Below are 26,769 nucleotides of genomic sequence, written 5' to 3' on the forward strand. Positions count from 1 at the left end.
TTATGTATTCATGAGAGACACAGAGAGAGAGGGGCAGAGACATAGGCAGAGGGGGAAGCAGGCTCCCTGTGGGGAGCTTGATGTGGGACTCAATCCCAGGCCCCTGGGATCAAGACCTGAGCCAAAGGCAGATGTTCAACCACTGAGTCATCCAAGCACCCCAGGGGGTGGTATCTTAGATCTGGTAGTTAGAGAAGGCGTCTTTGGGGAGGTAGCATTTAAGCGTGGGAACCAGTCATGGAAATAACTATCTGAGGATGAGGTGTAAGGACAAAGTCCTCTTAAGATGGGAGAGGATCCATTGGAGAGCCACCAAAGACTTTAGGGTGACTGAATGCATTGTTGGGGATGGGAGTAGATCCTAGGAATCTGGGGAGGGCCTATGGATCACTGGGAAGATTTAGCATTTTATTCACTGTGAAGCAATTGTCCAGAAGTGGCCCTGAGGCCGGGGGAAGATGACCCCTAAAGCTAGTCGGCTCTACCATGCTCTTTCCCATATGCAGATTCACTACAGACTCTTCCAGTCCCTGAGCCCAGCAGTGACCACTTCAGGTCCCAGCAGGCTGGAAGCATCTAGGGATTCTAGGGAGAGTCTCTGGGTCCTGGTGTCTATGGCTCACACACGTCTTGCTGGTTTTACAATGCAGATGAGCTGCCCTGGTATCTTAGGTCTATTGGACACATGAGATTTTTAAGGAAAGCCAACTTTATTTCTGCTACACCACCACCTCACATAGCCATCAACAATTATGGGGGGGTAATTGCTTCTGAATCTCCTCTGCAGACTGTGTGAACAACATGTTCAACTTTCTCCAGCCCTGGAGAACCATGGTGAGTTTTAGAGGAGGTTAGATAACCTGACCAGGCCACATTGCATCTTAGTTCAGGCTGCTATACCAACGTACCGTACACTGGGTGGCTTTCAACCAGGCATTTCTTTATTATAGTTCTAGAAGCTGGAAGTCTGGGATCAGAGTGCCAGCATGGTCAGGTTCCAGTGAGACCCTCTTCTGGGTTGCAGATGGCCAATTTCTCCTCATAGCCTCATGTGGCAGAGAGCAGCAAGCTCTCTAATGACGCTTATAAGGACACTAATCCCATTCACAAGGGCTCCACCCATTACCTCCTCTACTTCTAAGTACTTCCCAAAGTCCATCTCCTAATACCATCATATTGGGGCACAGGGTTCAACATGGACTTGGAGGGGATGCACATTCAATCCATGACATATGCTTATTGAGTGGTGGGGGGATTTAAATTCAGATCCAATTGGTGGGAAAACCAGTTTTTCTTACTATCACACTGGCTAATTCTTCCTGAGTACTTTCATTCATCACAACATTTATTAAACACCTGCTGTGTTTGGAGCTGTACTGGGCACACACTAGGGATGTAGACACAGATGAGAATTCCTGCCCTCAGGCTTCCTAGAATTGAGTGGGCTCTCCGGAATCTATACTTCTTCTCCCAGAATGGAGTGAAATCACACAGATGCCCCCCCAACCCTCTGCCACACACCATTTTGGACTTTCTGAAATGGAAATTTGTCTTATTCTTCTCATTAAAGAAATTTGCCGGCTGCCAAGCAGGTTGTGCCGTGCATGTATAGCATCTGTTGACCCATTTGTCATTGGTTGACATTGGTGCCACCTGCTCACACTTGGATTTCACTTTAATTTGGATCCTAAATTGTCACTTTAAAAGATCTTCAGAAAAAAAAAAGATCTTCAGAAAGTGGGGCTCCTGGGTGGTTCAATGGGTTCAATGTCCGACTCTTGATTTAGGTTCTGATCACGATCTCAGGGTTGTGGGAATGAGCCCCACATCGGTCTCCATGCTCAGCGAGGAGTCTGCTTGTCCCTCTCCCCCATCTCCTTCTGTCCCTCCCCATTTTCTCTCTTTCTAAAATAAAATCTTAACAAAAAAAGTTTTATGAACATTTTTTTTTCTGAAAAAAATTTCATTAAATTTACAGGTATTATTCAGTGTTAACTTTTATGACTTGGTGGTTTCTTTTACTCAACGAAGGAAATGGTATAATAAGTAAAAGCCCTTTAAAGATTTCAAAGCTTTAAATCAGACATTTTAATATTTGGGGATCTCTTTGAGTGACTCTCTCAGTGTTTTATTCCATTAACTGACAATTCTCACTAGATAATGGGTATTTTTTAAATGTAAGCTGCAAAGATATAACTTGTGGGCAATTCTTCCCACAGGTGGGAAGGAATAGCCAGCATGATTTGAATACATGCCGCTGTTAATTGCGCTGAGAAGAGGTGGCCTGAGGGGCTGCTGTCGGGGTGGGGTGTCTCCCCCCATAGTGAGCTCTAAGGGCCAGCCCGCAGCATGGGAACAGGAGAGCCCCTGAGAACAGAGGTCCCGCTTCCCCCAGGCAGGTCACAGGTTGTGTCTCCTCTCTGCTTGCCCTGTAGATTGGGGAGGACGGCTGCCAATACCCAGACGGAGGGAAGAAAGCGCCGTGGCCTCGCCTCGGTTGGTGCTTGGTGCTAGGCACATACCCCAGCTCCTTCAGGCTGCTGTTAACAGAACACAACAGACAAAAAACGTTTATTGCTCACAGTTCTGGAGGCTGGGGGGTCCAAGATCCAGGCGCCAGCGGGTGCGGTGTCTGATGAGGGTCATAGATGGTCACCTTCTCGCAGCCTACAGGACACGAGCGAGCTCTCTGGGGCCTCTTGTACAGGGCAGTGATCCCGATCACAGGGGCTGCCCCTTGTGATGGTACCACCTCCCACAGGCCCTACTTCCACGTACTATCACATTGGACATGAGGCTTGCACACAGGAGTTTGGCAGGGGTGGGGTGTGCAGAGGGGGCACACACCTTGGCCCTGGCCCCACCTGACTCCTTTCTAGGACACCTGAACCAACAGGGAATGCCTTCTGGGATTTGGAAGGCTGGTGAGAGCACTTCTTCTAAACTCAGATCAAGGGCAGCCCGGTGGCTCAGCGGTTTAGCGCCGCCTTCAGCCCAGGGCCTGATCCTGGATCAAGTCCCACGATGGGCTCCCTGCGTGGAGCCTGCTTCCCCTCTGCCTGTGTTTCTGAATGAATGAATGAATCTCTCTCTTTCTCATGAATGAATGAATGAATGAATCTCTCTCTTTCTCATGAATGAATGAATGAATAAATAAATAAATAAATAAATAAAATCTTTAAAAAAAATAAACTCAGATCATAAGAAAAACTGCAGTCTCCAGAAGAGTGCCCATTCTCTGGTGCTTTTCTTGCACCAACGGGTTCCCTTTTAATCCTTTTATCCAAACTTCATGCTTTTTCCTAATCTTTCCCTGCCTCTGCTTCTTCAGAAACCTCAATTCCAGCACAGGTCCAGGGACACAGTCCATGCTCACTTGGATTTTGGGCCAGAGAGGTTGCTGAATTTCTTGACGTCATTTCATAAAAAGCCATATTTAAATCAGAAATTATTTCGAGTATTGTGGTAAATTTAAAACACGGCATAAAGGGTTGCCTGGGTGGCACAGTTGGTCACCTATCTGACTCAGGTCATGACCTCAGGGTTGTGACATCGAGCCGCGCATCGCAGCTTCCACTCATCGGGCAGTCTGCTTGAGATGCTCCCTCTCCCTCCCTCCCCCTTGTGTGCACGCATACTCTCTCTGTCAAATAATCTTTTAAAAAAAGGACATTTGGGCAGCCCCGGTGGCTCAGCAGTTAAGCACCGCCTTCAGCTCAGGAAGTGATCCTGGAGACCCAGGATCGAGTCCCACGTTGGGCTCCCTGCAGGGAGCCTGCTTCTCTCTCTGCCTGTGTCTCTGCCTCTCTCTCTCTCTCTCTCTGTCTCTCATGGATAAAGAAAATCTTTAAAATAAAAAATAAAAAAAGACACTGTAAAAAATATGATGTTCTTTCTCAAATAAATCTCCAAGCACTGAGAACTCTGGACAAGAGCCAAAATAATATTTTGCTATATTAGATCCAGATAAGGAGGGTCTCGATTTCATACTTTTTTTTAAAGGATTTTATTTATTTATGAGAGACCCAGAGAGAGAGAGAGAGAGAGAGAGAGAGAGAGGCAGAGACACAGGCAGAGGGAGAAGCAGGCTCCATGCAGGGAGCCTGACGTGGGACTCGATCCCGGGTCTCCAGGATCACATCCTGGGCCAAAGGCAGCGCTAAACTGCTGAGCCACCCGGGCTACCTTATTTCAAACTTTTTAGTACTCATCTTCAGAGCTGCTTTTCTCAAGAAGTGTTGAGAAACATACAGAAGGTCTTACAGTCTAAGGTCCCACAGAGCCAAATAGTGATCTTTGTGTTACACCCTGTATGTTCAAAGTCTCACATGAAAGGTGTATAATAAGCACATCTGCCTTACATCAGTGTCCTGGGAAGGCAAGGAGCTATAACCAAATGTGACAGTCAGGGTCCTACTTTGGAATCACAAAATATTAAAGATGGAAGTGACGAGAACATTCCTACAACCCCCTCATTTAGATGAGACACCCAGCAAATCATGTGTCCTACCAGAATTACATGCCAGTTTGTCCTCTAATAGATAATTTTCGTTTTTGAGTGACTACTTAGGATCAGACAACTTTCCGATTTATTTATTATTTTTTTAAATTTATTTATTTTTTTATTTATGATAGTCAGAGAGAGAGAGAGAGAGAGAGAGAGAGGCAGAGACATAGGCAGAGGGAGAAGCAGGCTCCATGCACTGGGAGCCCGATGTGGGATTCGATCCCGGGTCTCCAGGACCATGCCCTGGGCCAAAGGCAGGCGCCAAACCGCTGCGCCACCCAGGGATCCCCAACTTTCCGATTTAATATCATTTTGTGACACCACTAAATTTAAGATGTTCAGTTCATCCATTAAAAAAAAAGATTTTATTTTTTCATTTGAGACAGAGATAGGGCGTGTGTGTGTGTGTGTATGTGTGTGTATGCATGAGCAGGGGCAGAGGCAGAGGGAGACGGAGAAGCAGACTCCCCAGTGACCAGGAAGCCCAATATGGGGCTCGATCCCAACACCCAGAGATCATGACCTGAGCTGAAGGCAGACGCTATCTGAGCCACCCAGGCACCTCCAATTCATCCATTTTGAAAGAAACTTGAGTTCCCTTGCCAAAAGTTATTATTAACTGAGCTTCAACCAAGAATAATCTTAGTGAATAGATTTAAAATCTGATACAAAATTGATCGGCATGCACCTTCTTCCTTGTGTACTTACCTGTGTGGTCTTCCATCCTTGATAATGACTATTGCTTATTGATAGTGACTATTGCTATAAAGCTCTGTCCTAAACACCTAATATTTTATCTCTGCATTTAACCTCAGCCATCTGTGCTAAGCATCTATATCGGAAACAGAAGTTCAGAAGAGTCAGGTGGGGCACCTGGGTGGCTCAGTCAGTTAAGTGTCTGCCTTTAGCTCAGGTCATGATCGTGGGGCCCAAGGATTGGGCCCAGCAGCCAGCTTTCTGTTCAGCAGGGAATCTGCTTCTCCTTCTTCCTCTGCCCCTCCCCCTGCTCAAGCTCTCTCTCAAATAATTAAATCTTAAAAAAAAAAAAGTGAGGTAACTTGCTTGCAATCCCACACTACACGGCAAAGTCTTTATTCTAACATGTACACTGTGCCGCTTCCAAAGATAGGTGGGCCCCTTCTAGCCCAGGCAGGAGTGCCTCCTGTGCCCTAAGACATGTGTCCTATTGCATCCTGTTCTAAAATAAGGGTGGGGCTGTAGTTTGAGGCCACCACAACCCCCTCTTCTGAACCCCTTAGGGAAGTTTAAGTTTGGATCCTGACTGCTGTCTTGCAAGGGCATTGCATGACTCCTGGCCTTGGTCTCCTTACACATTTAGCCCAGTGCCTTAGAGCAGAGGGCCAGAGCTCTGAATGAACCCAGGAGCAGGGAGGAGGGGCTCTGACAACTCTGGATCACACAGCCTCACAAAGGACTGACCACCTCTGTCGTACTTGAGGTGGGCATGAGGTTGCTGGAACCCGGTTTTGATGATTTGCTACAAATAGGTACCCGTGTCACTGGGAACATTGTCAAGGGGTGAGGCATACGAATTGCTGAAAGGCACTAGCTTGGCTAAAACATTGTCACATTCATCAGTTGAGGGAAGCCCATACCTAGGCTTATTATTGGAACATAGAATGTTAGTGGTAAGTTGACATGGTCACTTAAGAATCTGTTCACGAGGCAACGTGGAATCCCACGTGGGATCCGTTCCTTCCGATGTCCCAAGTTTTCAGACTTCAAATGCTAGGTCTTTGGCGAAAAGTAATTTTCACAGGGGCGGAGGCCCCCTTTGAATCCACCTGACAGACTCCCATCGCTTCATAGCTACCAGGTGAGTCCCAAGTCCCATTGCAAGCACTTCTGGCCCAGCGCTGCTGGCCGGGGAAAGCAGGAGGAAGGCATGTGGGCAGGAGGCAGGGCTGGGGCTAACCCTGATGAGGTCTAATTACTACCTCCCCCTGCGAGCTCGGAGCCACATTCTACACATTTCATCACTGGGAACACCCAAATTCCACCCTCTTCCCGTTTCACCTTATTTAAAAAAGCAAGCCGTGTCTCTCACCCAACAGCTTGGGGAGATTGCCATCTCACCGTTGTCAGCCACAGGCTCCTGCAGGTGTCCAGAGCTGCGACGCTGTCTCCTAGACCCCCCTCAGCCACCACCTCCTGAAATCTCCACGGCCTGTGAAGGCTCGGAGGAAGCCCCCACCCTCACAGAGCTTTCCTCGGCCACCTTGCTAGAAGAGTTGTCTCTTACGCCCACCTCATGGAACTCACCACAAAGCACCCTGTGAGAGCATCTGTGCTTGTGTTCGATACCAATCTAAGAAGGCTCCTTAGGAACTGAAGCCTTATCTCGCAGAGCTCGGCTTCCTCAGTACACTGAGCTCAGCCCTGTGCACCAAGCACTCTCCCAGTGAGCCAGGTTAACATTCGTCAAAGGTCTGGTCAACGCAAGAACCCCAATGGGCAGCAGAGGTGGCAGTAAGCACCGTTTATTCACCAGAGTCCAGATGATCCGAGAAAGGGAACAACTCCTGGTAATTGGTTCTCTGCTACCACTACATCGTCAGGTACTGGGTTCCACCCGCTTGTTCCTCCAACTCCCACCGCAAAGTCTGAGCCATCTTCCACAACCTTAGGCCACAAGCTGGGGCCAGACATCCTACGAAAGCTACAGCAAAAATCGGTCCCAGGGAACTTTCTCCCTTTGGGTGAGTGCCATCCTTATGCTGGAGAAGAGAAAATGAAGCTCATAAAAATGTCAAAGATGACAAAAATGAACTTTAAAGATTTTATTTATTTATTCATGAGAGACACAGAAAGGCAGAGACATAGGCAGAGGGAGGAGGAGGCTCCCCGTGGGAGCCTGATGCAGGACTCAATCCCAGGACCCCAGGATCACGACCTGAACCAAAGGCAGGTGCTTCCAGGAGCCCCCCAAAATGAGCTTTATTATTTTTTAAAAACATTTATTTTAGAGAGAGATTTGGGGGAGGGGCAGAGGGAGAATCTTTTTTTTTTTTAATATTTTATTTATTCATTAAAGATGCAGAGAGAGCAGAGACATAAGCAGAGGGAGAAGCAAGCTCCTCACAGGGAGCCCGATGTGGGACTCGATCCCAGGACCCCAGGATCACAAAGGCAGCCACTCAACCCTGAGTCAGCCAGGCCTCCCCAAAATGAGCTTTAAATTGGTGTCTAGAATGAGAACTAGTGGCCACCGATGCAGTGCTATGAAAGCAGAGAGCAAAGGCAATCATTATCTTGCTCCTATTATTTTGTCTAATGAGAACAGAGAAACATCTGCTCAGTACCTGAAGTCTAAGAGTGATGGGACAGTGGGAGACACCTGTTTAAAAGAAGTTCACACCGCGCTGTCAAAACTCTAGAGAAATCATGAGCAACAGAGGACCAGATACTGAGAAGCACTGCCCTATCTTCCTAAGGGGAAATCAAGTAGATTTTGGAAACTCCTGAATGGTGAACTTCATGTAAAATGCTGGCAGCACCTGGAAATGTTATAGATGATAAACATTCTGACAGGATCCTAACAATTGCTGGTTTCTTTTTTTTTTTTTTTAAGATTTTATTTATTTATTCATAGAGACAGAGAGAGAAAGAGAGAGGCAGAGGGAGAAGCAGGCTCCATGCAGGGAGCCCGATGCAGGACTCAATCCTGGGTCTCCAGGATCACACCCCAGGCCGCGCCAAACCGCTGCGCCACCGGGGCTGCCCCAATTGCTGATTTATTTCCAGCTCTTGATTCAACAGAGTGCCACACCAAACTAACTTCCTTTCTTGTTTTTCTTGATAGAGGATTACTACAGCAGCCAAATGAGGAAGTAATAAAGCAATAGTTGAGAATTTTAAGAGAATAGTGGGGTGGATGGAACAGAACATAATTTGAAGGTAACAGCTAACAAGAGTTTACTCTGTGCTTGATGTGGATCCAAGGGCTTCTGTATTGTATTTGCCTAAAAGTCACACAGGTATAATCCTAACCAGGCAAACAGGTCCCCAAGTTGTGCTGCTTATATTAGGCTACAATACGGCCTACCCATATGCACTGCAAGGCTGCTAAAGAGGGGAAAACGTGAATCCTCCCCTTTCCATACAGGTGGGCCAACTTGTCCTTCAGCTTCCCTGTAAGAGAGAAAAAAGGATGGGAACACATCTTGCCTTGCTTTGTCCTCTTACCCACTTACTTCTCTGAGGGGAGGAGGGCGACTTTCTGGTTGCCAAGATTGGGAGATACAATGAGTATATTTTCTTGGCACAGCAAGTTGTTAGGACAGAATCTGACACCAAGGGGAGCTTATAGTTTACAGTGGGTCAGTTACTGGGCTCATATTCAAAATATTTTAATAACCAGTTCACCACCAGACCAACAAACACCACAAAAGCCATTGGTGTGCTAGGGCCAGCCCTAGTAAGTTTGCGTCAATAGGGTTATCAGCTGGGGTAATAAGCCCTGTTGTGGTTTCAGCTTCACCAATCCAGTCTTTCCAGTAAGAGATGAACTATTTTGATTTTCATTTATCTGATTTCTAGGTCCTTCTTTTTTTCTTTCTTCTTCTTTTTTTAGGTTCTGTTTTTTCAACATGTTCTGCACTTGGGATGGGCAAGGATATGACTATCACCACCAAACCCCAGGAGTCCTCTGTACTTTTCAGCCAGCATCCCCAATACTAAATGCAGTTTCACATTTTCAAGGTGATACTGATAAGCTAGAAGGCACTCAAAAGTTAAGATCCAGTCTACACTGGAGACCGTGTAGTATGAAGGAGATGGAAGGAACAGTGGCCATTCACATGGCTCCATGTGTATATGGTTGGACCTGTAAGTCAGACTGGCAGGCAGAGGGGTATGAAATGGCAAAGAAAGTGGTAGAGCTTTTGGATTAAGGTGGGCTCTCATTACTCTGGAGAAGGGGTCAGCAAATTATGGCTACAAGCCTTCTGTTTTGTGAGTAAAGCTTTTTTGGGACACAGCCATGCCCATCCATACACATATGGCTGCTATTGCACTGTACAATGGTGTAGTCCAAAGTTGGGGCATAGACTGTATGGACTGCAAAGCCTATAATATGTACTAGCTCTTTTTTTTTTAAGATTTTATTTATTTATTCATGAGAGAGAGAGAGAGAGAGAGAGAGAGAGAGAGAGAGGCAGAGGGAGAAACAGGTTCCATGCAGGGAGCCCGACATGGGACTCGATCCCGGGACCCCAGCATCATGCCCTGGGCTGAAGGCAGCTCCAAACCACTGAGCCACCTGGGCTGCCCCTATCTGGCTCTTTACAGGAAAAATTTGCCAACCTCTGGTCTAAACCTAGGAAAGGAAAGGAACTAACAGCTTGAAGATATGGGTAGGGAGGCCGGAAGGGTGAGAGGAAGAAGGGGTAGGTTTAGAGAGCTGGGACACCAGAAAAAGGCAGAGAGAACCACCACCATGCCTTACTCTGTGGGGATCCCTCCTCACGTGAGTTGAGCTACAGAGTAATCTTGACTGAATTATCTACATTTATTTGGGTGAGTTCCTAGATGAAGAAAGTGGATTTTTCTTCAGTCTGTCCAAACAGGCAGCATATAAACAATGTAAAACATGAGCACAGGTAATCAAAAACGTTTTAATGATTAATGTTTAGACATTATTTAACAGTGTGGATATATCCAGATGAGCTAAAGCACACTTTGACAGCACACTATTGAATGTTATAGTTTCTGTATTGAAATATGTAAAGACATTTGCAAACTAGTACCTAGGAAGACATACATTTACAAATATACACATTCTAGATTTGATAAGGTAAATGTAAACAGATGCCATGACTCCCTCCAAACAGAAAACCCACAAGACTAATAAAGAGAACCAACTGGCTCCCCTAATATGAATGTGCAAAATTAAAGCATGATAAACTGATATTTACATAAATATCAAACCAACAATTAGTTTATACATTGTCGATGACCTTCTAAGATGTGTCATGAGTGGTTCAATGACTGGTTTTTCTCCCAAGGGAGAAGGTATTCAGAGTAAATTTCAACACTTTAAAATGACACACAACAGTCCTTATCTGTTTGACCACTGCCTCAAGGGTGACAGACATGATTTTATGATAAGCAGTCTCACTTTTAAATAAGCAGTTCTACACAAATCTTTAGATTCTAGGCAGAAAAAGAAAATTATAGGTCCTATTAGATTTCACCAAGCAAATTATCTCTATCCAATTTCCCAGTTCTCTTAGGCTGTAGCTATCTGTTTAATTTTACCTTAAAAATTTTAAAGTCCCTTTTTCCCCCTTTATTCATTTTAATAAGCTAGGCACATTTTACGAGAAGTTTGTGTCAAAACAGACAGCAGTACAGAAATCAATCTAAATTTGGACCCTGGCAACCAGTTCCCCATTGCTCATCTATGGGAGGCTGTTGAATGTAAATATTCAATTATCTCTTTTGAAAAGTATACATCTTCTCTCTCACGAGTGGAAAAGCAAAAGTGGGCATTATCTCCTGTATAAAAACACTTAGCACTTCAGAAATTTTAAATGTCCTACTCATTCTACATACTTTCTAAAATCTTGAAGACAAAGAATATATATTTAAGGTTTCATCAAGACTGCTTTAGAGTCCCCCCCCCCTTTTTACATTATCAATAGTGGCACTCAAAATAAAAAAATAAGATCTGTTAAAAAGTTAAACTGACCTTCCACTAGATTTGAGCCTGCCTGATTTAAAGCCAATATTATAAAACCGAAGGTGCCTTTTCTGATTTCACATGTACAAGTCATTTGACATTATGTGTCACACACTAGTTTCATAAATCATGGTCTTTGATTTTTCTAAACAGAGCTATTAAAAACGAATAAAAACTTGAAACATATCCTAATTTAAATTAATAAGCTTTGGGGCCCTGCTTTTTAAATTTTAAGGCATGTGTGTTTCTCTACTGTAACAACATTGTACAAATTTACAATCACATGCATGATCTACAGTAAAAAAAAAAGTTTGAATTACAGTGTTTTTAAATTGTGAATCACAATTCAGCACCTATCATGTTATAACTAATAAGGCAACAGCAGTGTTGTATACTACAATAATACGCCCTCCACAGTCTAGCGCAGGGGTCGGTGAGAGCCCAGAAATGTTAAAAATCTTATGCCTACGTGTATAATCTGTATACATTTTCTAGGGGTTTGGAACTGATGAGAGAGGTCCTACATGAATCACACTATTGTAGGCCGGACTAGTTACAGCAGCTGTTAACGAGCATCGGGCACAACTCATACTGTGCTTACAATCAGACGATGGGTTTTGGAGGTTTATCAACTCCTCGGCTTCAATCCTTCCGCTGCTTCCTCGGCTTCACATTGTTTTCCAAGGAAGAAAAGCTGTTGGTGTGTCCGTTCACCGCAGCCACAGACCCATTCTGGTGGTCCTTCAGATGCTCTTTCCTCCGCGAGGCCCCCTTCTTGTTGTAAGTCTGCAACGCATCAGGGCAGATGGGTCACGTGACCGGCTGTTCTGCTGCGGGGTAGGGTTGGGGGGTGCCCACTTCCCTAAGCCTAGCCTTGATTCCCGTTAGGACCCAATGCCACTGGGATGGAAGGTCTGCAGTCCAGCAACTCTGGGAACATTTTTTTGCCATTTGCCATCACTCTTCCTTTTCTGAGGTATAGCCCGAGGTAAGTTCACAGGGGCAAGGGCTGTGATATAAGTGCTATTCTACAGATGAAGTAGGAAATGCAAATTATACTTCAGTTGGCTTTACCCTCTTGCATCTGGAGGGCAAGAGAGGGGGGATTCCATGGCCACATCAGTTTCTCCCACTCTAGTACCTCTCCCATCACTCCCTTCTCTCATCTTCAAAATTTGCTGGTGACTTCAGCAACTGCTTTGGCCTGTATGTACAAAGTGCAATGTTGCTATAAGCAGTTAAAACAGTGTGATTTTGGTTTTGTCAGGCCCTATCCTTCAACCTCCCTCATGCCTGACAAATGTCCCAAAGTGTGGCATAGACCACCAGTGCGGCTGGACCATGGGCTCACTCGGACACACCACCAAGCCCAAGGGTGTGGGATGAAAGGTGCCGGTGGGTATAAGAATGGGGAATGTGGCAAGGCCCCCGCGTGGCTGCACAGCCAACTGGACTTTACTGCCTCTACATCCCTGGCTTCTGCCCTTGCTCCTGACCTCTGGTGCCTGCCCAGAACCAGGCACTGCCCTCAGGAGTAGGAGCACACCTCACCCAGGGGAAACTGGGAGTTGCAGAGTGACCAACTGGAGATGATCTGCCCTAATTGGGCCCTTCAGTGAGTAAAATTTACCTTACATCATGCACAGGGGAATGAATGAGTCCCCACATCTGAGCAGTGGATGTGTAAGGAAACTGGGACAAAAGGGCAGATTTCTATCTACAGCTGAGGGCTGTGAGACTGCTAAATGAAATCACCTGTCACGTGTCTGCAGAAGTCTACACACTTTCCTAAAATCTTGAAGACAAAGAATATATGTTTAAGGTTTCATCAAGACTGCTTTAGAGCGCCCCCCCCTTTTTACATTATCAATAGTGGCACTCAAAATAAAAAAAATAAGATGTTAAAAAGAGCAGATCTGTTAAAAAGTTCGGCAGTAGAGAGCCTGCTGAACAGCTCTGCGTTCCCACAGGAATCCTCAGCTTCCTTGCCATAGATCTAGAGCTCTGGGGTCTGGGACAGATTTCAGTACCTTCTCTGTTGGCAGTGGTCCCCCTCCCAAAGGTAGGGAGGGACTGCCTTGTCACTGGGACTAAATTAGAGCCCACTGCCTGGCACACAGCACAGAGGTTCTACACATCATCCTCCTTAAATGAATAGATGAGGGCTTCTGCTGGAATGATCTCAAGTCCCACCCAACTGCCACAGATATGTAAGACTCACCTGAATATAGAAGTTTGTGAAGAGAGCAATCAGAGAGATCATGTATCCAATCTGGAAGTACAGCCACCCAAGGGGGAACGAACACGGCCAGATAACCCCACAGCTGGTCTGGATGATTGTCAGCACAAACTGAAGCTGGTGGGAGAGAAGGGACACAGCTGAGTAGCGCAGCCACCGCCCAAGGACAAGGTGCCACACCAGATGGGCTCTCCAGCCAGCATGCTGAGTGTGTGATCAGACACTTACAGGCCTTTCTGTAGGTGAAGCCACTCCATAAACACCAAGCATACATTTTATGCATAAATTGCTCCTGAATTGCTATTTATGTGTCATGGTCAAATGTTTCTTATCCCCTTCTCACTACTTAAATTACCTTTAAAATTCAGACACTAACACTACCATATACTGTATACATGAAAATTGCTAAAAGCAGATCTTAGAAGTTTTTGTCACAAGAAAAACAAGTGTAGCTATGTAGAATGACTTCGGATGTTAACTGAACTTACCAAGTCATGTCACAATACATACATATACCCGATCATTACAGATCATTACACCGGATACCTCATACAATGTTACAGGTCTAGTACAGCTCAGTGAAATTGGGGAACAGAGGAAAACGAATCTCCCCAACACAAAAGCTTTAGGGAGTCCATATAGAGATGCAAGGCATTTTTTTGTTTGCTTTACATCTTTAAAAGAGAAAGGAAGGGTGTGGGGTGTATGTTTAAAGAAAACCAGTGATGCTGCTATGGGATGTGCAATTCCACTGGCCACTTTTCCTAGTCCTCTTTTTTATAAAGATTTATTTATTTGAGAGAGAGAGAGAGAGAGAGAGAGAAAGAGAGAAAACAGGAGGAGGGGCAGAAGGAGAGGGACAGAGTCTTTAAGCAGACTCCCCACTGAGCATGGAGCCCAACCCAGGGCTTGATCCCATGACCTTGAGATCATGACCTGAGCTGCAACTAAGAGCCAGATGCTCAGTGGACTAAACCACTCAGGTGCCCCAACTTTTCCTATTTCTCATTCATGTACTCTTGGTTTGAAGAAGGCTGGTCAACAGATTTAAACTATCAAGATATAATGCTTAAGTCCAGGTGATTTCTGATGAATAATTTTTTTTTTTTTTTAATAAGTCTTGAAAAGCAGGTGGAAACACTTGGAGAAATAGGGGAAAAGTGTTAAAATGAGGTGTGGCTACTGAGAGGCGAGTCTTCAAGAGGAATAACAACAGTAGGGGGCAGGGTTCTGCCCACAGAATTTCTGGCCCAGCTCCCAGGGTTTCCATGCAGGCCTGTTTGGCTTTTTTTCCTTCTCTTTTTTAAGGTACATATTCAGGCTAAGAAATAACTAGGAGTGAAGCTTAAAATGAATCTAGGCAAACTAGGTGCAATCTTCTACCTCAAAGGGCAGAGCTTAATAGGGAACCAACTTTCCCAGTCTGTTCTTTTAAATTCTGCTTTTACAGGGCTGTGGCTGTGTGGTATAAATTGATCTCTGCATCACTTCTCAAGTGTAACAAGAAGGTTAAGAACAATTATCCTTCCTCACAGGTGGGTGAAAAAATTAACAAGGACTAGAGAGCAGCTGGCAAAGAGGTGATAATGAAATGTCAAACACATAAGTAGCTCAGACGATCTTCTCAGATGTTTTTTTTCCAGATTGTTATTTTTAAATATTGAAAAACCACAACTGACTTGGAAAGATTGGCATCAGCTTGGTTTCTTTAGAAAAATGTGTGATAAGGCAAGGCTAGGGTGGGCTAAGGCTTTAGTGTTTAAACCCCTCAGTCAGCTAAGCTTTGGTGACTGCCTCAGTGTCCTCATCCATGAAGTGGGGATCACTTCAGGCTACTGGAATGGTCCACATAAAACTGCTTACTTAGCATGAGTGCTGACACATTATACACTCAACAAATGTGAGTGTTTAACGTTAGTAGTACTAATGTTAATATTCAGTTCACGAAAAAAAATCACAAAGGGAGAGAAACAGGCCTCTATCATATACTGACAACTCTGGGAAGCTTCAGAAAGGATGGTAGGACATAATCACCAAATGCCAACAGCTGCTAGGTGGTCCTGGCATGGTAAACCTCAGGAAGGAGGCAGTCATCTAAAGCACAGTGGGTGCCATTCTCGCCAACAGATGCTTTACTACATGGGTGCCAAGAGGTCACCTGCATCTATCCTGCTAGATGGTTCTCACTGCCCAACAGCTACAAGCACGCAGGACTCCTGCTATCCCACAAGTCCTTCTAGAATTCCTGGGAACACAGGAGGCAGTGGTCACTTCGTATTCTGGATAATTGGGAAACACACATATGTACACAATGCTTTGTGCAAAACCTAAGGACAAAGGACTGAACCTGAAGTCAAGAAATTAGATTCTAGTCCTTACATTCTACAACCTAACTAGCTGTGTGCCCACAGGCATGGTTTCCTCAAGTAAAATTAAATGCTCTGCTCTGTCCACTTCAAGGAGTTTAACTGGATCAAAAAAAGAGAGGGTGGGAAAGGCACATAGCAAAGCCTATTAAATAGTAATAAAGCCAGGAAGAGCCGTCCACCAGGCTGCAAGTCCTGGGGAAAGAGGCCGAGGTACTTACCAGTTGCCCCTGAGTGATATACTTCTTCCACCAGAGGTATGGACGCATGGAAGGGACAGATGACAGGCCATAGTACGAGTACATCAGGACATGGATGAAGCTATTAAGTGTGGCACCAAAATAAGCTGCAAAACAGAGGGGATATGGGAAAGGAAATGGATCAGTGTTTTATACATAACAAGTTAAAGAAAAAAAAAAGATTCCTTTCAGATCTGAAAAAAAGATGCATTTAAAAAGGGGTTGGCAAACATGGTAGCAGCAAGCTCCGCACGGATCTATACTCAGAATTCCGTTTCCAGTGGGCAGGCAGCTGCTGGGATGCTTTACAGCCAGGGTCAGCTGGAGCCAGGGTCAGCTAGTGCAAGAGACAGAAGGCCACTCCCTCTCGCCTGGCCTCTGGCACCTAATGGCTTTGTCACCAGACCCCATCAACTCCCAGTGCTAGCTGCTTTTTTTTTCTTTTTTTTTTTTAATTTTAAGATCTTATTTATTTATTCATGAGAGACACAGAGACAGAGGTAGAGACACAGGCAGAGGGAGAAGCAGGCTCCACGCAGGGAGCCTGATGTGGTACTCGATCCCAGGACCCCAGGATCATGACCTGAGCCAAAGGCAGAGCTCAACTACTAAACCACCCAGGTGCCCCACTAGCATGGCAAAGTGCTTCAGGCTGCTGTGCTGAAGGCCTGGGGGAGACAGTACGTTCAAAGTTGGCTGGCTAACACATCTGCTGAAGTTTGAAGAGGCCTTGGAAGTTGCCTCCTTGTTACTTCCTGGGACTGCAGTACTGAGGCCATATTATTTTTTTTCAACAGTACAATCCAGAGTCCAGTTCCTTAGAGATAAAAAGATTCCTCTTTTATCACATGCTTTTAATTTCCAGTAGAACCACCAGTTCTTTTTTTAGACTCTCCGTCCTCCTCCCCCACAGCGGGCAATCCAGTAGGGCTCTCCAACTTTCCCACATGCAGTCAGAGGTACACAAGACTGGGGTCAGGGGAGTGTCTACTCCTGACTAGGACAGTGACTGTGTGACCTTGGACAAGTCGCATCTAGTTTCTGGTTGTTTTTTTTTTGGGCATTGGGGCTAGTTAAAATCTGCCACCCTGTGAGTTCTTTGAAAATGTACTCTTCAAATGTAATGAAACACTGTTTCTATTAGAAAGTTAAGTCAGATAATCAGAAGCCTGAGATGCAATGGGGGGGGGGGGACCCACAAGAGGAGGGCCTGGAACCTGAGCTCTACCAAACCTTCTACTATCTCAATTTCCTCCCAAACCAAAGGGAGCTGGGTTTGGCAAGTTACCTTCCTAGTTCTAAAATCCCATGACTATGTGAATCTTGGTGGGCCAGGTTAATCCAGGGCAGTGCCATTTTAGGAAAAAAACATGTGAATAGACCCAATGGACCTCAAATTTGTCAGAGTGCTGGATGGCAGAAATTTTGATCAGGATATTTGTTAGAACTTCTCAAACTAGGGCAGCCCCGGTGGCCCAGGGGTTTAGTGCCACCTTCGGCCTGGGGTGTGATCTTGGAGACCCAGGATCGAGTCCCAAGTCAGACTCCCTTCATGGAGCCTGCTTCTCCCCCTGCCTGTGTCTCTGCCTCTCTCTGCCTCTCTCTCTCTCTCTCTCTATGTCTGTCATGAATAAATAAATAAAAGTTGTTTTTTTTTTTTTAAAAAAAAAGAACTTCTCAAACTAAACCTAAAAGAGACAACTTAATCTCCAAAAATTGTAAGAGACTTCAGACCATAAGCTTTCTAAAAACAACAGACATCCATCTTTGGGAATTTACTTCAGATTTCAGCGCTTGCCACTGAAGATGCCCTGCTAACCGTGCTTCATGGGAGGCTCATTATATTAGCACAGGTGCAGACTTCCTTCCGTGCTATTCAGCTAAAGCTGTATTTCATCATTAGTCTTGTGCCCTGGGACTCCCTCAATGGTGTGGTTACAGCTTTCTGGCCTGCCTCTACTAGTCAAACATCTTCCAAATTGTAGAAAAACAAGGACTAGAAATAAACTGGAACAGTGTCTTCTGTCCCTATTTCCTAATATGCCCCAGCCTGGGAATTTGGTATTTCCCTCACCTTGCCAAGTCAGCTAGAAAAAGGTTTTTGTCAGCTTACTGAGTGCAGAGGCCACACAAACTATCATTAAAGCCAACTCGGACACAAAGTTAAAATGTTTGACCTAGAAATCCACAGAAACAGCACCTAGTCTCTAAAAGCCTTGGTTTCAACTTAGCCTTTCTGCACACACCTATTCCCATCACCGCCCACCCCTTGTGCCCCCTGTTAGACTTACAGTGGCCGCAAGGGACCCAGTTCATCACAAACCACCAGATGTTCAGCATGGAGGCATGGTGGTAGACATGCAGGACTGTGATCTGGTGGTTGTTCTTCCGTAAGATGAAGAAGAAGGTGTCCATGAATTCAATGAGCTTGGAGAAATAGTACCACCAGAGGACACGGATAATCTAAAGGGAAGAGATCACCAATGTTTCTCTGGAATATTACCCCTGACATGTTTTACTAGTCATCTCAGAATCCCAGGTCACCTCACTGACCCCTAAAATCCTTCTGCAGCTGGGAGCTCTGGTCATTCTCAGAGTGTCTCTAACCAAAGAATACTGGGGGGGACAGTCGGGGCAGTTTGGAATGACAAGAGGGAAAATTTTAAAAGAAGCACTGACATCCTTCAAGACTAACAAAAACAGGAGGATCAAAGTTCCAAAAACCCTAAAGCCTGCCTATTCCCTCTGGAAGAAGCTGCAGAGCCATCGGAACAGAAAAACCTGAGAGGCACTTCTGATTTCAGTGACTGGTGTGGGGGCAGGTGACAGGATAGGAGGCAAAGAAGAAAAGGAATCAGAACTTTCCATGTCCAGTCCCTGCCCAGTTAAATACGTCAAACAGCTCTAAGGAAATGACTGCCCATCTGACCTTAAAGCAGCAGCCTTTTATTTAAAACAAAACAGAGTGGAAGTCAGAATCTAAAAGACCACTCTCAGAGATCACTTTGAGGAATAATTACAGCAGAGATGTTTATTCTTATGATCCTGTTTGTATAAATGCTGACAGAGGTATGCATTTTTTTTCCTGACAATTAAAAAAATTTTTTTAAAAGATTTTATTTTTTAAGTAATCTCTACACCCAATGTGGGGCTCAACTCACAACCCCAAGAGCAAGAGTCACATGCTCCTCAACTGAGCCAGCCAGTGTCTTTTTCTGGAAACTGTTAATAGGACTTACTTTACTAAATGAAACTTTTGTTTTCATCTTATACCTCTCATGTTGTTCAAATTTTCGTACTATGTGGGCATTTTTTAAAAAAATTCTTTCAAAAATTTCAACAACAATTACCTTGGGCAGTGAGGACATGAACCATTTTGTGTTTTGTATAATTAAAAAAAGAAAACTTTTTGAAAAAGAGAGAGACTGTACCTTCATATCTGCTTCTCCTGCGCTGCGTGTACCTTGACAGAAGAAGTTGTACCTGCCTTCCCATACTCCTGTCACTAACTAAAAAAATAAAGGAAAAAACCAATTACCAATATACCAGAACTATGTAAAGACCTATTCAATTAAACTTCATTGGTTTCAGAATCACGACAATTGACCTCAGGCTGGCTGTGGCCAAGTTTAGTCTTTGCTCCTCAGCAAAAATCACAATGATAGGGAGTGTGAATACCGGGAAGCCTCTATTTCACAGGGGATGGACCGGGAATCACTCCAGGGTGCTCCCTTACCAAGCTGGCTCTCTCCATAATTCTCAATTCCCTAGGCTATTTCAAGGCCTTGACCAACCTGATGGCAGGCTTTGGGTCCTGTCCTGGTGAGCAGCCTCAGGGGAGATCACACCTTCACCTTTAGCCCTTCTGAAACTTGAGCGTGGTACACCAGAATCCCCTCAAGGGCATGTAAAAATGGGATTGATTGGGGGGAGGGGGGGTGTTTCTGATCCAGGAGGCCTGGGGTGGGGTCCAAGAATTCATATTTCTAACAAGTTTCCAGGTGATCCTGATGCTGCTGGTCCAGAGTCCACCAAGAACCCCTACTGTAAAATCTAGGGTAATTTAGTCAGCCTCGCCTTCAGTATCTCCTGTTGCTATGTCATCGGCTGAGTCCAGGAAGCGGCCCTCTGTCACGTCACAGAAAGGACCTGAGAATCAGGCTACATGCAAGCTCTACATTACAGAACTACAGTATCATCAGCTCTCTACGCGGGCCTCAATTTCCTCATTTGTACACAGTGAGGACCCCTGGCCTAGATGAGATGTAAGGACCCACTGTAACTGTCCAAAGAGAAGGTTTAATTTGAACACCGAATCAGGTGCTATTCCTGAGGTGCTATTCCTTGTCCATGTAAACCACAGCTTCCTGCTTCTTCCCAAAGCCTACAGTGATCCTGAATTCTCTCGGTGACTTTCTCTCTGGGGGCCAGTTGGGACTCTACAGATGGGGAAAAATCTGAGGTGGCCAGCCTGGTCTGCCTGATCTCAGCTAGTACCCAACATAAAAAACTGGCCCTGGATCTCAAAGTGTGTTCCCCAGTCCAGCTGCATCAACATCACATGGGAACTTCTAAGACCTGGAAATTCTTGAGATTGCCCTAGAATCAAAACTCTGAGGGTAGACCATCGAGGGAGGGCCTCAGAATCATGATCACAGACCCTTTGAGAACTGAATATGGCAGTTTACAAAGTGTGGTTCCCAACCCAGCACATCAGTATCACCTAGGAATTTGTTAGAAACAAAATCTCAAGCCCTACTTTAGACCTTCTGAATCCAAAATTTCTGGGTGGGAAGCCCAGCTGTGTGGCAAAAGGCTGTTTTACAGGTGACTCTGCTGCAGCTAAAGTTTGCAGATAGAAAGGAGAGAAAATGAGTGGGAAATATCAGTGAGGGAGACAGCATGAGACTCCTAACTCTGGGAAACAAACAAGGGGAGGTGGGCGGGGAGATGGGGTGACTGGGTGACAGGCACTGAGGGGGGGCACTTGATGGGACAAGTACTGGGTGATATGCTATATGTTGGCAAATAGAACTCCAATAAAAAAAATATACAAAAAATAAATTAAAAAAAAAACCTGCCAAAACAAAAATAACAAAGTTTGCAAACCACTGGCTGAAAGCTGTGGTTCCCACTCTAGTTGCCTAACAGGATCACCTGGGGAGCTTCTAAAACCGGCTAACACCTGGTCTCGCTCCATCATGAAACCAGAATCTTGAAGGGCCTTTTACAAAGCTCTTGAAGTACTTCCAACCTGCAAGTAGGAGCGGAAACCACAGGTTGCATGCTGGGTAAGCAAGGGAGGGATGACAAGGGCCCGAACAAACGGTTAAACTTCCAGCTGGTCTGACTTCAGAAATGCCAGCAGTGGGTGTGGCCAGTGTACTCTCACTGAACGCCCTTCTCAGAAACTGCTTTTTCTTCTATTAACTTCCTTTCTGTGGTTTGCCTGCCTTTTGGCTTTGTCATCTTCTATACATAAAAAAAGTATTAAGTGTTAACATGGTTTTCAAGGCCAAAGACCAGCAGAGAGAGGGGTTTGGAGTACACATGAGGGAGGCATCGTGATGAGAGTCTGAGTTAGGAAGCAGAAGGCTGGGAGCTGGGGTCAGTTAGGCTGGCATCCACTGCAGCCCGAGACCTGAGGGGAGGCTGCTAACCTCCTCAGGGCCTGGGTGTTTTTCTGTAAAAGGATGAGGTTGGTCTACGTTACCTCTAAAGGTTCTGTTCTAATCTTCTACAATTTCTATAGTAAGACTTTTAAAAAACAGACCACACACAAATGATAATATATTTCACTATCTTTGAAAGACCAACATCCACAAGGTAAGTTATTAGAACATACATTGTCCTTTTGGACAGTATTATGCTCTCAAGTCATGGCCGGTTAAGCACACCACATGCAGGCCATCCCAAGTTCCAAGAATCAAGATAAAAGCTAGAACCCAAAGTGGGGTTGGGAGGGGGTGGTGCTGGCATGTATGACCTCTGAAGACCTATGGTGGAGAGAAGAGGGTATGGTCTCCCCACCCTTCCTTCTACCCCATGAGGGAACCAATGAATTATCCTCTGTGGATGGAGGATCCAGAAAGGGAAGAATGGTTCTTGAGGAAATTTTCACAGGACTACTGCAAATGATAAAAAAGTAAGGGCAACACAGCAAAGTTCTTCATGAAGATAAATGTATGCAATTCAAAAGATACCTTTATTTAAAACAATAGCCTTTACTTGGCAAAATTAAAAATTTATTAACCAGGATTGTCCTCATTAGACATGGTTTTTGAAATTATAGCATCTTATGAATTCAAAATTTACTGTTTTTGTTTGTTGAATCCTGAGACACTGTGGGTTGGTCTGCTTTTGCCAATTTTATTTTATTTTATTATTTATTTTTAAAAGATTTTATTTATTCATGAGAGACAGAGAGAGAGGCAGAGACATGGGCATAGGGAGAAGCAAGCTCCCTGCAAGGAGCCTGATGTGGGACTCAATCCCAGGATCCCAGGATTACGACCTGAACCAAAACAGACAACCACTGAGCCACCCAGGTGCCCCAAGCTTTTGCTAATTTCAGAATAGGATAGCTGGTTGTGTGTGTGTGCGCAGAGTTACAGATGACTGTATTCTTGAATCCTACCTAGGTAGGAGAGGGGATAGGCAAAGGAGCTCTCTGAGGAAGAGGAGGACTGATCTTTCCTTGTAACCCCTAGGTACCTCATCCTCAGGGTAGACACAGACTGAGAATGTATGTTAATTCCAGCAGAAGGGACTAAGGTCTTTCAGAAGGCAGCCAGGCTGGGCTGCCTTGCTCCTTAAGCTAATTACCTTAAAATTTCATTTGTTCCTCTTCCTATAAATGAGAAAGAAATGTCTGTATCTAAAAACACCCACCATCTCTAGAGGTGAAAGAACTCCAGGTCTTGGGTGGTGAACTTCCCCAATACTGAAGCATAAAGCAGGTACACAAACTAGAAGCTCTCATCCAGTGCCACTGCACTGCCCTGAACCCACTATCCTCTTGTCCCAGGAGAGGCTTCCTGCGGCCCCTGGAGCAGTCCTCCCTGCCTCCCTCACTATTGCTACTCACCACTGTTCCACTGGGGCCCCTGGGCCTCCCAAACCACTAAGTTCTGGGTTTAAAACCCTTCAAGTGACCCTCAGTGCCTTTAAAAAAAATTTTTTTTAAAGATTTTATTCATGAGCGACAGAGAGAAAGAGAGAGAGAGGCAGAGACACACACAGGCAGAGGGAGAAGCAGCCTCCATGCAGGGAACCTCACGTGGGACTCCATCCCAGGACTCCAGGATCATGCCCTGGACTGAAGGTGGCGCTAAACTGCTGAGCCACTGGGGCTGCCCCAGCTCAGTGCCTTTTAAAACCCAATCCTAAACCACAGGTGCAGAATTCACATTCTTCCACTCCACCCCTGCTCCCCCCAAGCTGACCTTCCACCACCTCCCTGACCTATAGTCAGACGGGCCCTGTTGCATTCCTCACCCACCTCACAGTGGCCAAGGGCAAAGAGCACAGGTTTGGGCACTCACCTAAAGGGCTTTAATCCCACGTTCAGCTAGGTGACCTTAGACAAAGGTCAGTATACCTCTCTACACACACCTCAGTTTCTTTCTTTTTTTTTTTTTTAATTTATGATAGTCACACAGAGAGAGAGAGAGAGAGGCAGAGACACAGGCAGAGGGAGAAGCAGGCTCCATGCACCAGGAGCCCGATGTGGGATTCGATCCCGGGTCTCCAGGATCGCGCCCTGGGCCAAAGGCAGGCGCCAAACCGCTGCGCCACCCAGGGATCCCCACACCTCAGTTTCTTCACTCCCCAAATAGGATAAAAATAGCTGTCCCGCCTCTTAAAGTTGCCATGAGAAGTAAATGAGATGGATGGAGTGTACAAATGCTTATCCTACCCAATCTGGTACATAGGATAAACACAACAATTGTTAGCAGTGACCATTAACTTATTCAACTGGAATGCTGTCTGCATCCAGGTATCCCCAACTCTAGCTCTTAAAATCCTATCTATTCTTCAAAGTTTGGCTAAAATTCTCTTTTCTTAAAAAAAACAAAACAAACAAAAACTTATTGAGAGAGTGATTAGAGGGAGAAGGAGAAAGAGACTCAAGCAGACTAGACTCCCCACTGAGCATAGAGCCTGACATGGGGCTCAAACCCACAACCCTGAGATCATGACAGGACCCAAGAGTCGTATGCTTAACTGACTATGCCACCCAGGCACCCCTAAAATTCTCTTCATAACTGTTTGCTTGGGAACTCCAGCCTGAAGTCTGTCCTTCTTCCTCTAACCTCATCCTGCCATGGCTTGTTGATATTTGCTCATATGCTCCCTTTCAGCCTTTATTGTTAAAGGGTCTGTTTTAAGCTCTTTGGTAAGCTCACAGAAGTGGGGACTGTGACTCCTGCACCCACAGAACCCAGCACGCTGACCTGTACACAAGAGGTGCTGAATATTGGCTAAACTAATGACAAAGAGTTCAAGGTCCTGTTTCTTACATCCCTCCCCGCGCACTGAAATAAAGGCCTAATGTATTATTCATAGCCAAAAAACACCTTCAAAAAGATAACCCAAAACCAAAAAGATGTCATTTCTGCTTTGCAAATGGAGAAAATAAAACATGTGAAATTATTTTAGTGAAACTTGAATGACACTATTCATCTGAATTCTGTTCACAAGATGGAAAAACCAGTCCTCATCAAATGTCATAGTGGGGGGACATGGAAAGTTGAATTCTCAAATATCCTTGGCTTCAGAAGAGAAAGAATAATTTTAAACATGAGGACCAACCCCCTGAGTTATGTTTATTCATCTAAGACTCTTATCAATTCTCTATAAAATGGGCCAGTATTAGAAGGTTCTGTTCCCCCCATCTCCCATGAGAGGGAAACAGCATGGGCTCTGCAAGGCTTTTCCTTCTAGCCAGCACCCCCCCACCCTCCGCAACACATCAGTGGAGACAATGCTCTAGTCAAAGTCACCTTAGCTACCCTTAGAGCTTTCCCTTCAGGGCTCGGGCCTGGCTTCCTTCCAGAGAGCTGCTTTAGTCAGTTCCCCAGAAATTCAACACATTGCTGCAGACACTGCAAAGTGAGAAGGCCCAGGAGGCTGGACCACAGTGAGGCACCAAAAGTAGGAATATAGGTCTCTCTACCTTGGGCTTCTGGGAATCAGCTCAAGAGCACGCAGGACTGTACCTCAATAAAAACGGAGGCCAACAACAAAGAGCTTGCCACCACCTGCACGGTTCCCTACACCACCAACTACTCTAAGAGCAACTGAGCATGCATTATTTACTCTACCTGGCTTTTCCCAAGTAATCAAAATACAAACAGCACCACTGCAAACCATATGTACTTTCTCCTTTCTGGAGTGAAGCAAACTTTAATTAGACCAAGAGCATGAAAAGAGCTGTAATTAAAGCCGAACTAGAAACTGTCTCTTCTTATGGGACAAATTCAATAACCAAAGGAGTTTTCATGGATCTGTTCATTTAAAGTAGGGAAGTTAGGTGAATATCACAGCTAGGTCTGGATGATGCAGTTCATGGAGTGAATCACTTCTAATGGTGAGAGGTGACTTCTCATCTAACACCACATTTAGCCACAAATGAGGTATAATCTTTAGTATGATAACCATTTCCAGGGCACTCTCTGGAATTCTACCAAAGCATCTCAAGAAACAAGGCCATTTAACATTTAAAGAATAAGCAGAAGAATGTCATCTTGGGGGGACATACAGCCCTTCATCTCAATATCTCAAAATGTCAGAGCCACAAGATAAGCATTTTCCAAAGGGCTGGCTGCTTTTAGTGTTAAGGGCTTGGTGAGCTGTGTGGTTATTACCCCCAATCAGATATATCCATCCAATGATATGTAATGAGAATACAGACTGTCTATACTGAAACTCAAACTGCATCTGTAAGAGGACCTCAGGAACATTTCCAAGTAACACCAAGTGTGCCTCACCTTATAACTTAGGCATCAGTGATGATGGATTTGTTTTGGTGTGTTTCGTGTAGTATTTCTGTGTGTGTTTACAGCAGGGGAGTTGGTTCTGCTTTTTTTAATTTGTTGCATTCTCAGAACCAGTGTTGTGTGGGGGCTGGCATTTTCATAGCTTTTATTGTTTCTTTGTGAATGCCCAAGTGTGTATTTTTTAGACTTGGTACAAGCCCATGTTTTTAATAAGGAAACAGAGATGAAAAGTGATATGGGTGCCCCAAAGTCACATAGCTTTTTGGTGGCACCAATGGGACTAGCACCCAGGAATTCTGGCTTTCAGTTCAATTGCAATCTCAAACAGGAGTTCCATGTCCCTCTGACCTTTTTTTTTTTTAAGATTTAAAAAAAATATTCATAGAGACACACACACAGAGAGAGAGAGAGAGAGAGAGAGAGGCAGAGACACAGGCAGAGGGAGAAGCAGGTCCCATGCAGAGAGCCTGACGTGGAACTCGATCCCGGGTCTCCAGGATCACGCCCTGGGCTGCAGGCAGAACTAAACCACTGTGCCACCGGGGCTACCCCCTTTCTTGTTTTTGAATCCTTAATAATTCAAGAGCACAATGGGGTACTACTCTATCCATGAAGAAATCATGGGAGAGTAGACTTTTACCTGAATCTTTACTTCAGCAGATGTTTAGTTTAAAATTAACCATCAGCTGCTCCAAAACTGAAGGTATCTAGTTC

The 26,769-nt window shown here is 45.0% G+C and overlaps 1 protein-coding gene across 2 annotated transcripts in view; it reads right to left on the reverse strand.

Annotated features, from left to right (window-relative positions):
* Positions 1-10,129: 10,129 nt before the first annotated feature.
* The window catches only part of ELOVL5 (ELOVL fatty acid elongase 5), a 75,055-nt gene continuing 58,415 nt past the window's right edge, over positions 10,130-26,769 (reverse strand). For both annotated transcript variants that reach the window (XM_055329971.1, XM_055329973.1), the window contains exons 4-8: positions 19,486-19,563; positions 18,346-18,517; positions 16,037-16,161; positions 13,432-13,566; positions 10,130-11,996 (exon numbers count right to left, since the gene is read on the reverse strand). In XM_055329971.1, coding sequence (XP_055185946.1) covers positions 11,853-11,996; positions 13,432-13,566; positions 16,037-16,161; positions 18,346-18,517; positions 19,486-19,563 — 654 coding nt within the window. In that variant the 3' untranslated portion in view covers positions 10,130-11,852. The remainder of the gene's footprint in view (positions 11,997-13,431; positions 13,567-16,036; positions 16,162-18,345; positions 18,518-19,485; positions 19,564-26,769) is intronic.

The sequence above is a fragment of the Nyctereutes procyonoides genome, unplaced genomic scaffold (assembly GCF_905146905.1).
Source record: "Nyctereutes procyonoides isolate TBG_1078 unplaced genomic scaffold, NYPRO_anot_genome, whole genome shotgun sequence".
NCBI lineage: Eukaryota > Metazoa > Chordata > Mammalia > Carnivora > Canidae > Nyctereutes > Nyctereutes procyonoides.